The sequence below is a fragment of the Tamandua tetradactyla genome, chromosome 2, assembly GCF_023851605.1.
Source record: "Tamandua tetradactyla isolate mTamTet1 chromosome 2, mTamTet1.pri, whole genome shotgun sequence".
NCBI lineage: Eukaryota > Metazoa > Chordata > Mammalia > Pilosa > Myrmecophagidae > Tamandua > Tamandua tetradactyla.
Window position 1 is genome coordinate 32,422,493 of NC_135328.1, and position 18,203 is coordinate 32,440,695.

Here is an 18,203-nt window from a genome sequence, read left to right on the forward strand (position 1 = left end):
CAATGGTCTAGGTGGGGGCAGTAGGGAGTAGGAAGGTACTTTAGAAGCAAGGAGAGGCTTAAGTCTCTTTGTAAAAATCTTGGTACTCACCTGTGTGGATGGAGAGCAATTTAACATAGGAGAACATTGCTGATTCAAACGTGAAAGCCAAGCCAGGAACAAATGCTATTCCCCACCCCCGACATTTTCTAGCAATTTTTCTAGCAGGTGTCCGTCTGTTAAAGCTTCGGTGTTGTGTTTATCTTTGTACTAGGCCTGGTAATGTCCTTAGGAAAAACAGGTGAGAGGAGGGATTCCAAGATAGACAGGAGGCCCTTTCTCTAAAAGTGTAATGTAATTATTGTTCACATTTTCATTTCTTTTTTTTGAAAGTACAGCTTAATTGAGATATAATTCCCATATCATACCATTAATCCACTTAAAATGTACTATTCAAGGGCTGTTAGTATATTCATAGAGTTGTGCAACCATTACCACAATCAATTTGAGAACCTTTCCTTCACCCTAAAACGAAGTCCTGTGCCCCTTGGCAGTTCTCCTCCAGAGTTCCCATTTCCCCCCAGCTCCCTGGCAACCACTAATCTAAGTGCTGGCAACCACCATTCTACTCTTTGTCTCTCTGAATTTGCCCATTTGGGGCATTTCATATAAATGGAATCCTATAGTCCTATGCAACTGGATTCTTTCACTGAGCATAAAGTTTTCACATTTCATCCATGTCATAGCATGTATCAGTTCATCATTCTGTTTTATTAACAAATAACTCTACTGCATGGAAAAGCCATATTTTATTTACCCTTTTATCAGTTGATAGACACTTGCGTATTTGTGTTTCCACATTTTGGCTTTTATAAATACTACTGCTATGAACATTTATGTACAAGTTTTTGTATGGACATATGGTCTAATTTTTCTTGGGTATATGCTGAAAATATATGTCTCGAGTAGACTTGCTGAATCATATGATAACTCTATATTATCCTTTTTAGGAACTGCCAAACTGTTTTCCACAGTGGTGGTATCTTTTTTTTTTGGCATGGACAGGCACCGGAAATCAAATCCAGGTCTCCGGCATGAGAACTCTGCCACTGAGCCACTGTTTCCTGCCTGGCAGTGACTGTATCAGTTTACATTCCCTGCAGATTCCAGTTTCTCTACATTGTCACCGTCACTGATTATCATCTTTTTTATTATAGCCATCCTAATGCTTATGGAGTGGTATTTGATTTACATTTCCCTGATGGCCAATGATGTTGAAATCTTTCATGTCCTTGTTGACCATTTGTCTATCTTCTTTGGGAAAATCTATATTCTGATCTTTTGCCTAATTTTGCATTAGGTTGTCTGTTTATTACTGAGTTGTAATAGTTCTACATATTCTGGATATATGCCCCTTTTCAGACTTGTGACCTGTAGAAATTTTCCTCCATTCAATGGATTGTCTTTTTCGCTTTCTTAATAGTATCCTTTGAGGTAGAAAGCTTTAAAGTTTGATAAACACCTATATATCTATTTTTCCTGTGCTTTAGGCATCATATTAAGAAACCATTGCCAAATCCAATGTTACAAAGATAGACACCTATGTTTTCTTCTAGGAGTTTTATAGTTTTATCTTTTATCTTTATTTCTTTGTTCTATTTTGAGTTTTTTTTGTATATTAAAATTTTATGACTAATGAGGTTGAAATAATTTCCCATGGCTTTGTTGGAATTGGCATTTTTTTCTTTTGTAAATTGACTGTTTTTCTCTTGTCTTTTCTTATTGGTTTGTAGACATCACATATTTGTGAAGGAAATGAACTCAGTTGGGAAAATTTATCTGTCTGTCTATCTACCTATCTGTCTGTCTTTTTTTTTTTTTTCCAGTTGTCATTCGTGTTAGACTTGTCTCCCTAAAAAACAATTCTCTCCACCCCCACCCCCAGGTTTATCTTTTCTTTACAGTTTCTGACTCTGAAGTCTGTTTCTAACCTAAGGTATTAAAAATATTTTCTGTATTTTGTTCTATTACTTTTAACTGTGGGTTTTTTTGTTTGTTTGTTTGTTTTTGCATGCGCAGGCACCGGGAATTGAACCCTGGTCTCAGGCATGGCAAGCGAGAATTCTGCTACTGAGCCATCATTGCACTGCCCTGTTCTATTACTTTTATGTCTTCACTTTTTATATTTAAATCTAGAATTCATTCTGATGTGAATCATCATATAGGAAGCATGTCATCCCAGAACCACTTATGAATAGCTAATAACTTTTATCATGTTTTGTGAATGAGCCTTGTGTATTCTCTTTTTGTTTGTTTTTTAACATGGGCAGGCACCAGGAATCGAACCCGGCTCCTCTGTCATGGCAGGCAAGCATTCTTGCCTGCTGAGCCACTGTGGCCCGCCCAGCCTTGTGTATTCTTGGGCAGTTTTTGAACCTTTTGCTACATCTCTCTCTCTAGTCTTGTGCCCTTCCCACACCCTTTGATACTGTAATTTCACAGCACATTTAAATATATGATTGAGTAGTTCTCCTTTTCTGTCTCCACCCCTCAGTCTACTTTGTTTTCAAACTTTTCTACCTATTTGCACAGATTTTAAACTTCAAAATGAACTTCGGAATATTTTGAACTAATTGGAAAATTTGGAAGCATGGCTGTGAGTTCCTGCTTTTTTTTTTTTTGACCAACTTTAGTCAGAATTGGTTAAAAATGTTCAAGAACCGCTAAGCTTTCAAATTCTATCCCCTATGTTAGAAGCATGGAAGTAAAGTTGCCATTTCCCTGGGGCTTCATTGGGGCTGCATGAAGTTGTTGGGGAACAGACAAACCAGATTTTGGTTCTGGATAGCCACTTGGAGTTCTCTGATTTACCTTTTCCCTTGGGTGTCCCTAAAGCTGGCCTTTGTTCCTAGCTCCTATGGCTCTGAACAGCTTCCTGGGCTCTACTGGGGAAACTCAACTCATTGCTTCCCAGGCTGACCTCTTCTTTGCCTGCATAGAATCACAAGCAATTGGTGTTGACTGACTTTTCTGCTTTGTGTCTTAACAAATTCTGGCCTATCATCTGTACCCTTTTATGTTTCCTGGTGCTGCAACAGATCATTTCCTAGTTTTGTATTGTTTTGTTCCTTTGGAATTTTAGAAGTGGAAAGAAGTAATCAAATATCTTCAAAATGCCATATTGTCTAAGAAGTGTGTTGTGTGTCTCTTTGTCATATTAATGCGTCATAGCACTTCACTTTTTTTTCCCTAGTAGTTGGAGCCACTAGGAAGTCTTCATTGTGATATGGATTCTTTGCTTTTTGTCCTGAAAATTGATTTTAGTACTCTGTGCTTCCTTTTCTGGGTCACTACTATTTGCTGCAGCAGATTTCATAATTAGACAGGCAATGATTTTGGAAGATAAAGCAAATGCAGCTGTTAAATACTAGTGATGCAGTTAATTCTATTGGAATTTTAATGCTTCCCTCGATTTTCATGAAGGAAGCTTTGTTGGAAAGATGCATTTGTATTTATTTTTTCTTTTAGGTATTGGCAAATTGTCATAGGAATCAATGAGAAGAAATTTGTAATGTAAAACTGCTTTTCTTAATATGAAATATTCTGCTTTTCTTAATATGAAATATAAACTTCATTTTCTAGTTGGTCCCCCCTTTTTTTTTGTACTTAACTGTTAAGTATGTGTGCTTTTAGATTACCTGGTATATAAATTAGTAAGTAGTTGAACTTTTAAGTACTTTGAATTAAGCCAGCCTTAGTGATTTTCTTTTTTAGGGACAAGGCTTTTATATTGATGCACAATTGTTTATTAGTTATTTATGTTTAGGAGCAATATTTCTTTTGGTTTAGTTAGGGTAGGAAAAATAAATTTCTGGCATGCAGAACTAGAACAAAATATTTGTTGAGTTGCTTAGAAGATATAATTTAAATGTTGACGACAGGAAATTGGGCATTTAAAGATTGAGCAATTGAAATTTTTGGCCAGATTTTCCACCCAGAAATAGTGACTTTACAGTAACAATATACAGGAAATATGCTTTACTATCTTACGAACTAATATGAAATTTATGTAACAGTGCTTTACCAAAGAATTAAGGGGTATTAAAATGGAAGGTGTTTGCTTTTTCAGTGAGTATCAGAAATGCATTTTCATTTCTATTTGATAGCAATTTAAATTTTTAGACAGGTGATTTTAGTATATACATTTGATTTTGTTTTTACATAGAATATAAAAATATCTCCCATTAATCTGCCTTATGAAGGGTTTTATAAACCTGAAAGAAGATACAGTGGTACAGCAGATTAAACCTTGAAATATTTGATGATTTATTGTATGCTTTGCCAATATGGCTTTTGCAGGTACTAATATGTGTGTGTTTGTGTGTGCTGGCGTGCGTGTATGTGTGTGTCTGTCTGAGAAATCAGGATTTTGATTACTAAATCACACTCCTTTTTGCTTTCTGGGATATTAGAGTGAACAGACAGGAATACCTGAAATCCCTATTGTAATCCAGCTGCCCTGACACCTGTAATGTTTGTAAAAGCCCTTACCTTGTGCCTTTGTGACTGTAAGAGCTGTTACCCCCTTTATCTGGTCATTTTCTTGTGGGGCAAAGGCTGTAATGCTAGTGAAGAATTTGGAGTCAGCCATTAACTAGCCTCAGCCCCAGACATTCGTAAACCCTATCAGCTAGATTCTGCTATTGAAGGATAACTTGTCTCCCTTCCTTTTGGCTCCACCTTTAGTCTTGAAGTGATTGCTCTGCCCCCCCCCCCCCCCACCTTTTAGCATCTGTTCTCCTATTGAAATGATAATGATAAAACTGTCTCCTTTTCGCTTGGAGCTTGCTATTTGAAATGACCTCATCTCCCCTTCCTAAAAACCTTAAAAACTCTGAACCCCCTACACCTGGGGAGACAGATTTTGGGCCGCTAGGCCATCTGCTCTCCTTCTACACGCCTAGTAATAAACTCCTTCTCTCTTTGAAATCCTGGTGTCTCAGGAATTGGTTATTGAGTATGCTGGGCAAAAGAACCCACGGCCTTTGTCCAGTAACACACACACACACACACTCACACACATATATGTAAGATATGTGGGAGTTCCATCCCTTAGTCCCCTCCCATTTCTGCTTTCTGTTCTCAGTATTTGCAAATTGATAAAAAGAACCTACATTTATTAGGCATCAATTGTGTTCCAGAACAGCACTGAGACCCTCACTTGTGCAGTCTCATTTACGGGCTATAGATGCACTTGAGCTTTTTACTAAGCAAAAGCGAGGGTCCCTCTGCCCGATGCACTCAAATGACCAATTCCTGAGGCGCTAGGGTTTCAAAGAGAGAAAGTGGTCATTGCTAAGCGGGAACCAGGACATCAGATGGCCTACCCCTAAGTCGAAGGAATTTAGGATTTTAATGGATTCAAACAAGGGAAGGTAGAGTGGTTACCATCACAATAGCAAGTATAGATAAGGTCTGGGACTAGGCTAGAATAACCATTACACTAGTCGGTATAAGCAAGGGGCTGAGACTAGTTCAGAGTTTCAGTAATTTCAGGTATCAACTTTTGACTATTCTGCAGTATGCTAGAAAGTAAAAACAGTACCCACATAATGATTCAGTAATCATCACCATCTGTTAATTCTTAACTTCTCGGTTATAATCTCATCAGCAATCCGGATTCCTGTGTATAAACAACCAGGACAGCAATTATGGAGGCCAGGCTGAGAGTGTGTCCCTTTAAGGAAACTTGGTAGAGGAAGAAACAAATTTCTGATGTCATGTGCATTTGGGAAAAATAATGCTTATTAGAGAAGGAAATTCTGTTTGCAGAAGGATTCTGCCTCGGTCCCTGCTAGGTTTCCTTTAAATTGCAAGCTCCTCTGATTCATTAAACCAAGAGTTCGATGTACTAAGTCTGAAAAATGGATAACTATTTCAGGGTTCATCTGTTAGGGTAAATGAGGCACATCTAACCACTTATTTGCTCATTAAGCTTCCCTGTTAGTGTAAGCCAATAAGAATATGCTGCAGAGGACTCATATAAAATAAGAACAGAAAGATATCCACTGGATTGGGAAATGAGAAAGTCATTGGTGAGCATCTGTAAAGAGTAGTTTCTGCCGCGAGTGGGGGTAGGGCAGAGAAACACAGCACTGTGGGCAGTTGCAAACCAGTTTTTTGTTTGCTTGATTTGTTTTTGGAGGGGGGGTTGAGAAATCAGTGGCACAAGGGTGGAAGTAAAGAGAAGTTACTCTTTTTAGAAAGGTTAAGTTGAGACAGGAAGGAGAGCAGAGAAGGAAATAGAAGGCCAAGGCATGGTTGAATTTCTTTTTTCCCCTGGTAGAAAGACACCCAACCATATCGGTAGATTCAGGGAAAAGGGCCAAGTGAGCAGGAGAGGTTGAAGGTACAAGGAAGAGAAGGTATAATTAACTGATGATGACCGGTATATGCTAATGAACTAAAGGGATCAAGAACACAGGTGGAATAATTATTTGGGGCAGAGGTATGTTGTCTATAGAGACCTGAGGAATAGAGGTGAGGACGGTACTGAGTAGATGGGTTTCTGTAGAGGAAGCACAGTGGTTAGGGAAATTCCATGTGATATCCTTACTCTGGGTTCCCACCTTGGGAAGATAGTAACCTGCTTAGCAAGTAGGATTGGGAGTTGAGTAAAGGGGTCAAGGGTAATGGCTGGCTAATGGCATGAGAAAAAACTGGTCAGAAAGAGGAATTAGCCTAAAGGATGCACATACCTCTTAAGACGCCTCCTCTGGTGTTTTTGACTGGGCCATGATACTGGGCTGGGAGGCTTCAGCATCTGACCTGTGGCACACTTCTAATATTCCACTGAAGTGTAGTCTCCACCTGTTGTCCATCCTGGAAACGTTATCCCCGTGAGGTGCTGTAATTTTATTTCAGATTCTTCTCCCCACTCTTCCTTCACTTCAAAACCTTTCCACTATGCATTCTAGAGAAATCCCCCAGTATTCTCAGCTTGAATTCCTGCATTCTAGAGAAATCCCCCAGTTCACAGTCTCTTCTCTGGACACTCCAGCCATCCCAAGGTTTAGCTGGACCCCGTCATCCCTGAAGATGGTAGTCCTGTGAAATTGCCAGCATTCCTCCAGCCAAAAACCAGACATCTGTTGAGTGCTTATTGTATGGCAAGAATTGTTCAGAGCACTTAGTATTAACTGATTTAATCCTTGTAACAGTCCCTTGAGGTTACCCTGTTACATATTTTTTTTACAGATGAGGAAACAAGTACCAAGAGATTGTAGAATATGACAAAAGTCAAACAGCCAGCAGGTAGCAGAGGTGGGAGATGAACCCGGGAAACGTGGTGCCAGAATCTTGACTCATGAGAACTGTGCCCCGAGTCACACTGACTCTCCGCAGCCCTTTCAAGTTGAAGCTGTTGAATTCCTTCACACCCCAAGTACCCCATTTCCAGGAGTGCTTGATGTTGCCAATTCCTAAATCTTTTAAAGGTTTTTTGTATAAATCTAGGTTGCTTCTTGGGTTTCCCCGCTGTTGGCTTCGCAGGCCCCCAGAAGCAGAATACTGTGTCCACCCGTCCTTGTTGCTGTACCTTATCCCTGGTTCTTTTGTAAACCTCCTGAAGGTTTACAATTTAAATATGAAATACGATGGGATTTGGGGAGTTGTCGACTTAAATGCTTGTCTTCAGACTCCCACTTTGAATAGCTAGATACGTTTCACGTTAGAAAATATATTAATTTGTGGGCAGGTGCTGGTAGCCCATGGCAGAGTTCTTGCCTGCTGTACTGGAGACCCGGGTTTGATTCCCAGTGCCTGCCTGTGCAAAAAAAAAAGAAAATATATTAATTTGCCACTTACTGTATTAAAGGAAGAAAAACACACGATGGTCTTAATAGATCCAGGAAAACATACTCTCTTTGACTTGGCTGTCCTGACCTTGGTTTGTTCCCTATAGAGACCAGCACACTTCCTGCAGTGCATCTGTGAGAGTGTTCACGGCCACGTTGCTTCAGTGGCGCGTGAAGTTGTAAACTGGGTCATGTGTGCCTGTTCAGAGAGAAGATGAACAGATTATCCTGTGGTCATACAGTGCAAGACGATGGAGCAGGAAAATGATTCTCCTACACTTACTTGCATCATGTATGGAGACGTTCCAGAAAGCAGAATGGAGATGTCTGTTTGAACTTTATGAAGTTCAAAAACAAGCTCAACAACAGTACTTTTTTTGGCATGGGCAGGCTCCGGGAATTGAACCCGGGTCCCCAGCACAGCAGGCAAGAGTTCTGCCACTGAGCCACCAGTGCACCACCCAACGGTGCATTTTTTAAAAACTATAAAGGATAGGGAATGATGAACAAAAAGTTTGGCACCATGGTTCCCTTGGGGCATGTGGGGAGCTCATCAACTGCCGGGGAGCTTTGTCAAAGGTGGTAGTCTTTTTGCCAAGCTAGGTCAGTGGGTACGGCTATTATTGCAATGCTTTGTGACAGAGATAGGTAACTTAAAAAACTATATTTCATATTTAACACTTAAAATTGCGGATAGTGAGAGAAAGAAGCAACTTTCTTTCCCTGTGGTGAGAGTAATGATGGAAGGCCTTTTAATCATGAGTTTGATCAAGCTACTATGGAAATAGTACACATTAGATTGAAATTCAAAGATCCCTTAGTAACCAGGTAGTTTTGGAAATCACCAACAATACTGGCTTAATATAAATATGATACATTTATTTGAATAAGGGGAGTAAAGGAAAGTACATTTTTATGAACTTCTGAGTATAAATCTCAACAAAAATATTGGCTTAGAAAGGGCATTTTTTTTGTCTGATGTGTTTGCCTAATGATCCTATTTGTCCATTCATCAAAATCTTCTACCCCTTAATCTGGGAGTCGAATTTTAAGTTATTGTTCTAGTTTGCTAGCTGCCAGAATGCAACACACCAGAGACGGATTGGCTTTTAATAAAAGGATATATTTTGCTGGTTCTTCAGAGGAAAGGCAGCTAACTTTCCACTGAGGTTCTTTCTTACGTGGAAGGCACAGGATGGTCTCTGCTGGTCTTCTCTCCAGGCCCCTGGGTTCCAACAACTTTTCCCGGGGTGACTTCTTTCTGCATCTCCAAAGGCCTGGGCTGAGCTGCAAGTGCTGAGATGAGGCATGCCAAGCTGCTTAGGCTGTTCTATCTTGTACTCTCTCATTTAAGCACCAGCCAATTAAGTCAAATATCACTCATTACAGCAGACACGCCTCCTAGCCGACTGCAGATGTAATTAGCAACAGATGAGGTTCACATACCATTGGCTTATGTCCGCAGCAACAAGACTAGGTATGCTCACCTGGCCAAGTTGACAACTGAATCTAACTAACACAATTATTTAATTAAATTTTTGCATGGGTGATGTTGTCTGCCTTTTTCCCTTAGACTATCTTTCCTGTTTGCCCTAACTTTCCCATTTTATCATCTTTGCTTCAAGCAATGTAAAGATAACTATACTATTGCATTTATTAGATAAATACTATAACTGACTATTTTCTGTATTCCAGGACTATGCTATAGATAGTATTTTGTTTTGCTTGCCTTAAAAAATTGGCAAGATAGTTACAATTTTTGTTTTTCAGAAATCTTTTTTTTTTTTTTTTAAAGGAAAGACAGAGAGGAGGAAGGAAGGATAGAAGGAAGGAAGAGAGGAAAGACAGAGAGGAGGAAGGAAGGATAGAAGGAAGGAAGAGAGGAAGAAAGGGAAACATCTTTTTAAACATTTTCTTGTTTTGTATTTTGTTTCTCCGTTTTCGTTACATGGGCTGGGGCCGGGAATCGAACCGAGGTCCTCCGGCATAGCAGGCAAGCACTTTGCCCGCTGAGCCACCGCGGCCCGCCCTCAGAAATCTTTTTATATTGCTGACTATGTAAAGATCTGACTGCTTAAGAAATACTGTTCTTGAACAATTGGATAATAGGAATTATTTGCTAGCCTGATTGATTTTCCCTACTACCATCTTACCAGTTGCTCCAAATATTTTTCTTCGTGTACTTCTAGCCCCTTCCGGAGAAGTTTGTGATGAAAGGTGTTGTGGATCGTTTTTCAGAAGAATTTGTGGAGACCAGAAGAAAAGCTTTGGATAAATTCCTAAAAAGAATTACCGATCATCCTGTGCTTTCCTTTAATGAACACTTTAATGTTTTCCTCACCGCTAAGGTAAGGACAGAATTTTTGTATATTCCTTCTCGAAATTAGCATGCTTTGGCCACTTTCTTAAAAGCCGATTTGATCTCTCACAAGCCACCTTTGTGCATGGTGTGATATAGCAGGTGACAAAATTCCTTTATTTTTTTGGCGCCTGCTTGAATTAGAATTCAGGAGAAACCTCCCTTGTGGAGTAGAGAAAGTTTGAATATTCTCACTGTCAAAAGCAAAGATAAGTGTTTTCTTAAACATTTCTTGACAATATTAACAACTCCAATCTGATTAACAGTGAGAACGGAACGGAAAGAACATGTTTGTTGAGTGTTTGGTAAGGGTATGTTTCCCAAAACCCGGTGAGTAATCCCTTACTTACTTCAAGCTTTATTTTACAGGAAATGAAGTTCAAGGAGTTTGTACTTGTTTAGGTGATATGATTAGGATTTGAAATTGGATCTTTGTGGCTTCTGGGCTCAGACTTTCCCTTCTGTATCAGACTGCCTGACCAAGAATGCTTCAGCATTATTTGTCTGCAACCACATTCCTCTCAGGTGGACATTTTCCAAGTACTTGCAGATAAATATTTGGGTCTTACATTGTTTCCAGACTCTCTGTATTCCAAACTCAAGTTGGCGGTGCACTGGCTTCTCTACGGACTTCTCTGCTGGCAGAACTGGCCAGGATACCTGTGGTGCCTTCACTCCCATTGTCTGCAGAAATGGGCTCGCTTGATGCTAGCTTCCCTCCAACCCCATATGTTTAGTTTCATGTATCATATTCCCACATTCAGACCAAAGGCGCTTTGTTCTGTGTTGGCAAGTGTTGAGAATTCCAGGTACTTTCCAGTTTTCTTTTAAACTGGGAAAATTGAGAAATGTTTACAGATATCAGTTGATGTTGAAGGCTTTAGAGAAAATGCCATTCTCTAATCAGTGGAGACCACATAGAAAAGTCCTTTAGTTTTAGTTTTGTTTTTTTTTTAAAAACTTCAGTTGGCATCTAGCCTCGTTCATGACATTCCTGCTTGCCATTTCTTTTTCCCCCAAAGCTTTTCCCTCGCAGGTCTAACTTGTTCTCTTTTTCTAAATAACTATTTCCTGGTGAACTGATTCTCAGGTATAGCTCCTTTAAGGTCTTCTCAAAGTAAATTCCTGTTCTCCAGAAGTACAGCTTTCTCTCCCAAGTTACAAATTCATTGTCTAGGAAAACAGAAAGAAAATGGGGAAAGTTTGGATTCCTGGTCATTAGGAATCTATGTGAAGAATAAGTAGGAAAGGTTTTTTCATGGTTTTCATTTGTCTGTGGGTCAAGCAGTAGGAAAATGATTTTTAAAAAATTATGAGGTCCTTCAATGTCTTAATCAAAATCCAGTTTCACATGAGTGAGTGTGTGAGGGCTGACTTTAAGGAGAACAAATGCTAGCCATGCATCCAGGCCTCTGTCTAGTTCACTAACTAGCCCACTACTTTCCTTTCGCACAGCTTAAATAACTTAGTCTCATTCACAGATGAGCCACTTATGTGCTTGTCTGCTATAGACAATGCAGAGACTCTCTTTCACTTCATTCTAATGACATGATCTTATTACAGACCAGAAGTAACTTTAAGAAGAAGCCAATAATTCTGGGAGAGGTGGGAGAAAGCTCAAGTTCAACTGTATTCACACCAAAATTTTCATCTTTGACAGAATGGGTGTAGGTAGTATGAAATAACTTTATTCCATGTGTGAATTAGGTTCTAAAGCACTACTTAAAGAAAAGCTTATGCAATCCACCTGGCCCATTTAGATCTGGCCCTGCTCTAAAATGTAATTTCTGTGGAGGAAATTTCAAGAATTTGGAGACTTTAGTTATGGTCTCTTGAAGGGCTGGTGCCTGTGAGGATGTTTGTTGTCCAGACCATACATGGTGATTAGAAAGGGAGATGGGAGCTTTAGGACATTCTCTTAGGGAGCCTGACTTTGGAGAGTGGGAGGGAGGGGGAAGGTGTCTGCAGGAGATTGCTGTCATTTTTAAGAAGGGTGAGCCTTGGGCATATTTTACATGTGAAAGGCTTAGAAATTAAAGGTACAGATAGAGAGGGTATAATTGAGAAAGGCGGGGGACTTGGTTCAGGGGAGGTATGTTGGTTTGAAGATATACAACCCCAGAAAAGCCACATATTAATCCTGATTCAATTTGGGGGGGCAACCGTTTCTTTCAATCCTGACTTCAATATGGTAGGTGGAAACTTTTGATTAGATTATCTCCACAGCCTGATTATGGGTGTGACCTTTTGATTAGATAGAGATGTGACTCTGCCCATTGGAGGTGGGTCTTGATTAGCTTACTGGAATCCTTGGAGAGAGGAGACATTTTGGAGAGCCAGACATGACAGAAGCCTCAGTGCCAACAGAGAGCTGACGCAGACTTCAGAGCAGACCCGACACAGGGGCTGACACTTGGAGAACAGAGACAGATGTTTGGAGATGCTTAGAGCCCAGCAGACATCACCATGAGATGTTAAGCAGGCTGGAACCTGGAGAGAGCCGAGGGAAACCAAGAGGTGAAAGCCAGCTCTGGAGAAGCAAAGTGAGGAACCCCCACAGGTCCGTTGAAAGCAACGGACCCCAGGAGCAAAGGACCAGCACATGGCAGCCACGTGACTTCTCAGCTGACAGAGGTGTTGCAGACCCATTATTCTTCCTTGAATTAAGGTATCAACCCCTGGATGCCTTAGTTTGGACATTTTTATAGGGCTTAGAACTGTAAAGTTGCAACTTATTAAGTCCCTTTTTTAAAAGCTGTTCCTGTTTCTAAGTATATTGCATTCTGGCAGCTTACAAACTAATATAGGAAGTATGAGGAGGAAAATGTGAGATCAAGACCAAAAGTGAAGGCTGTGTCTGGATGAATAAGGGTGTGGAATTAGGAGGAGCCTATACTTCAGACACTTTGGCAGACCTCAGCCTGTGAGCTGTTGGACAGCTCTGTTAGCCATGAATTCTCATTCTCCGCTCCATCCCTACATCAGGCTAGGTCACCAGAGAGCAATAGCCTGGTCCACCTTCCTTTTTCTGTTTGTAGACATGCCCTTTTAAGGCTGGAAATTAATGTTTTGCTCGTATCAAGGGTGGGTATAAGAAGCAGACATCTGCATTGTAAAACCACTTTTGAAGTGAGAGAGAAACCTAAAGATATTGTGGATTCTTCTTAGAGTTTACTGATAGGAAGAAGTTTGTTTTACTTGGCAGGCTAATATGCTTTTAAGTTTAGATTTACAATGGTTAGGACTTTCAGGAAGATGGCAGAATAGGCTAGGCTGAGTTCACCCCTGCTCCATGGAACAACTAGGAACAACTAGAGAAGTGACAGAGAAACAACTGGGCCAGCATTTCCAGGGTGTGAGTCAACAGAGAGGGTCTTCTAATATATAGGGAAGGCTGGATGAAAAAGTAGAGGAATTAGAACAGAGAAAACGGGGTGAGTATGCTCGATGGTGACCCCACCAAGGACAAGAGGCAGCTCACAGGAGAGTATGGGTCCTGAAGGAACAGGCACCCCTGCACCACTGCCTGTCCCCCACAGCTAGCTTGTGAGGTCGACCTCTGCAGCTCCGCAGCTGGGAGCTTCCGTGGGGAACCCGGAAGCCCATAACGTGCTTTCCCTGTGCGCAGAGACCTTCCAGCTAGTGCAGAGTGCCTACCACTCCCCTTTCCCTACAGAGTTCCAGAACCCTCAGGAGTACATGGACAGGGAGGCGGGACCAAGGAGTGAGCCACCCTGCATCATGTGCCCCCACTTCGCACCCCACTCCCTGCTGGGCTGGCAGGTATTTCCAGGTTGGCTGTGGGCAGAGGCAGTTCAGATACCCAGTCCTGCAGCCCACTGTCGTTCCAAGCAGGAGCCTGGGGGCCACCAGACTCATTGGGTCCACAAGTGGAATCTGGCCAGGTGCACACCGCTCACCCCCCAGCCCTGGGGTTGGTGGCTCTCAGGGTACACGAGGACCAGCAGACCTGGCTGGAATTGCACCAGGTCTCCATCTAGCTGAGCTGGCTTCTCCAGTCTTGGGGAGCTGGGCCTAAGCTGAAGAAAGGGCCCAAGAGCGCCATCTGCTGGGAAGAAGTGGAAGATTCGGGTGGGGGAGGATCCTTCTGCGAAGGTGTTCCCTACATATAATGCCTCCATCACACTACGGCAGTGACTGAAAGAACTCACAGACCCGGATGAGACCATCCCAGCCAAGATCCTTTCTTAAAACCGTGCCAGCCGAGCTGTTGCAATTCTTTATAACCATCAAATAACCGAAACTTTTCAGAAGTCCACGATGAACTTGCAGACCAAGACTCATGCCAAGAAGAAACAGCTAGCAGGTGCTCAGAGAGACCTGAAAAGCACTAAGGCTGATGCCAGGGTCATGGAGAATGCCAAGACTGAGAAGGTGGTGGTGGGTCAAAGAAGAAGGCTGTGCAGAGGCTGGAGGAGCAGTTGGTGAAATCGGAAGTTCAGTTCACAGATTGAGAGGAGAATAAACAAATCGCCTTGGAAATTCCATATTTAATTATCTGGACCCTAGGGCCAGAGTTGCTTGGTGCAATAAGTGGGGAGTCCCAACTGAGAAAATTTACAACAAAACCCAGTGGCAGAAGTTTGCCTGGGCCATCCACATGGCTGACAAAGACTGGGTTTTAGCCAGGCTCCAGAGGCAGGGTTCTGTGAAAAAGAAGAGTGTGGTTTGGGGAAGGATAAACTGTGAGGCTTGCTTTTGCCCTCACACCTAGGGAGAGAGGCAGCAAGTCTTAACAAGCCAACATCTTGTGAGAAGATGCACCTGGAGATATTATAAGGAAGAGCTGAGCCAATTGTCCTATGGATAACTTATTTAAAAATATTTCAGATATCAAAATTCTAGCTGTATTTTTTGTTTTGAATTCGGTATTTATTTTACAGATGGCAAGTATGGGAATTTGCCAGAGTTCTTCTGCCACATAAATGGACTATTTCACTGAAGCATTTGGATTCTTAGCTACTATGTATGAAGTTTGATTATATTGGTGCATTTTTACAGTTAAAGTTTGCAATAACTTCTATATTTTAATAGAAATGAATTCCTAAACCTCCCTCACCCATTTCAGGAAGTTTAAAATGAAGTGGAATACTGAGTGCAGGGGTGGTTCCGTGGTAGAATGCTTGCCTTCCACGTGTGAGACCTGGATTCGCTTCCCGGACCATGTACCTAAAATAAATAAATAAATAAATAAACAGAACAAAAACCTAGTGCACCTGTTAGAGTTGTCATTATCTATCATCATGGGAATCAGTTTTCATTAAATTGAAGCAGTCGTGACATTGGCAGTGTTTTCATTCAGACAGCTGTTCACAGAAAAGCATGATGGGAAAATATTTCCTAACTTGAGCATTCTTTTAAAATATAAATTTTTATTTCTTTTTAATTGTTAAAAAGATTTAAACTTTTTTCTTGATCTTAAAGATAGTATAGATTGGGGTTGGGGAGGAATGAAGGGCAAGTGAGTCTAAGGATAATGAAATAATCAGGGACTGAAACCATTTCCCATTATCTTTTGTTCTGAGCATTCTCTGTACCATTTAAGATATCCATTTTTACTTTTTAAATTCTAGTCTTTTGGGTGGTCATGGTGGCTCAGCAGGTAGAGTTCTCACCTGCCATGCCGGAGACCCGGATTCATTTCCCAGTGCCTGCCCATGTTAAAATTCTTGCCTTTCACCTTGAAAGATTTTATTGTGTAAAAAGTTCTATAAGTCAGTAAATTTAGAGGAAAATGAATATTTGGTCCAAAAAAGGAAAAATAATCAAGATTTTAGGGTTTTTATTTTTTTTCTTTTGTAATAGTATTAAAAAATGGAAAAAATATAAAAAGCAGAATTTTAATGTGGAGACAGTTTTGTTAGAATCATTAGTTTTAGAGGCATCATTAATTTTGTGTGTACAGAACCCATTTCTCACATCTTTCTTCAAGTATCTTCTATTTTTTCATGAATTCCTTTTTAATCAACTGTAGGTTATTTAAAGTAAATTCCTACAACTTAGCAGTAAAAAAAAGAGAAGAGACAAGGAAGGACACTACATATTAATTAATAAAAGGGACAATTCACCAAGAAGAAGTAACAGTAATAAATGTTTATGCTCCTAATCAAGGAGCCTCAAAGTATGTGAAGCAAACATTGGCAAAACTGAAGGGAGTGATAGATGTTTCAGCAATAATAGTAGGAGACTTCAATACAGTACTCTCCTTTATAGATAGAACAACCAGACGGAGGATCAACAAGGAAATAGAGAATTTAGACAATTTGATAAATCAATTAGACCTAACAGACATATATAGGTCATTACACCTTCAAACACCAGGCTTTACATTCTTCTCTAGTGCTCACGGAACATACTCCAGGACAGCTCATATACTGGGACACAAAACAGGTCTTTATACATTTAAAAACATTGAAATTATTCAAAGCACTTTCTCTGATCACGATGGAATGAAGCCAGATCTCAATATCCACTAAAGAATGAGAACTTTCACAAATATATGGAGAGTAAGTAACACACTCTTAAACAACCAGTGGATCAAAGAAGAAATTGCTAGAGAAATCAGTAGCTATCCAGAGATGAATGAACATGAGAATACAACATACAAGAACTTTTGGGATGTGGCAGAGGCTTGTTCTGAGAGAGAAATTTATTGCCCTAAATGTCTATATTAAAAAAACAAGAAAAATAAAAAATCGAGGACTTAACTGCTCACCTGGGGGAACTTGAGAAAGAACGGCAAACTAACCCCAAAGAAATAGGAGAAGAGAAATAACAAAGATTAGAGGCAGAAATAAATGCGAGAACAACAACAACAACAACAAAAAAACAATAGAATCAATAAAACCAAAAGTTGGTTCTTTGAGAAAATCAATAGAAATTGATGGAGACCCCTAGCTAGAATTAAAAAAAAGAGAGATGATGCAAATAAACAAGATCAGAAATCGCTACCGTGGACCCTGAAGAAATAGATACAGTGGGTGATGAAGTTCATCGTGTTTCTGTTTGCACCTTGACCTAGAAGAAATTCAGGTAAAACATTCTGTTGTTTACAGCATATCCACTTGGCCTGAGTTTTCTGGCACTGCTTTTTTGATCTCTGTTTTCCATTTCCCACCTCTTCTCTCTACTTTCCTTACATGCCTTTTGTTGGAGTATAAGTAAATGAATGGAATGAGTCTTAGCTCTTTTGCTACTCAAGACAACATAGAATATTTTGTATGAGAGAAAGGAGCACTTTTTTTTTTAATATAAAAAAGATTGTTAGACAAAATAAGTCCATGGAACCTTGAGTAGGACATGAGATTTTGTTGGTTTGTTCAGAGTGATGCCCCGATGAATCCCAGAGTGATTTGATCAGTGAGTGGAAAAGTATTTGCAAAGTCCCCTTTGGGGAATGGTGAGAATGGGGGAAAATTCAACGCCCTCTAGTTGAATTATTGATATTCTCACAAGCAGTGTGGACAACCAAAGCTATAGGCTGAGCCCCCAGTCTTGGGATTTGTTCATATGAAACTTAACCCCACAAAGGATAGGTCAAGCCTACTTAAAATTAGGCCTAAGGGTCACCCCCAAGAGAGTCTCTTTTGTTGCTCAGATGTGGCCTTTCTCTCCAGCCAACACAACAAGCAAACTCACCACCCTCCCCCTGTCTTCGTGGGACATGACTCCCAGGAGTGTGGACCTTCCTGGCTATGTGGGACAGAAATCCTAGAATGGGCAGAGACTCAGCATCAAGGGATTGAGAAAACCTTCTGGACCAAAAGGGGGAAGAGTGAAAGGAGACAAAGTGTCAATGGCTGAGAGATTCCAAACAGTCCAGAGGCTGTCCTGGAGGTTATTCTTACGCATTAAGTAGATATCAACTTGTTATTCAAGATGTAATGGAGAGGCTGGAGGGAACTGCCTGAAAATGTAGAGCTGTGTTCCAGTAGCCATGTTTCTTGAAGATGATTGTATAATGATATAGCTTTCACAGTGTTACTGTG

General features: G+C 40.5%; 1 protein-coding gene across 1 annotated transcript in view; it reads left to right on the forward strand.

Moving 5' to 3' along the window:
• SNX30 (sorting nexin family member 30) overlaps nucleotides 1-18,203 on the forward strand; it is a 149,615-nt gene that overhangs the window by 86,832 nt on the left and 44,580 nt on the right. The window contains exon 4 of the mRNA XM_077142150.1: nucleotides 10,025-10,183. Within this exon, the coding sequence (XP_076998265.1) occupies nucleotides 10,025-10,183 (159 nt within the window). The remainder of the gene's footprint in view (nucleotides 1-10,024; nucleotides 10,184-18,203) is intronic.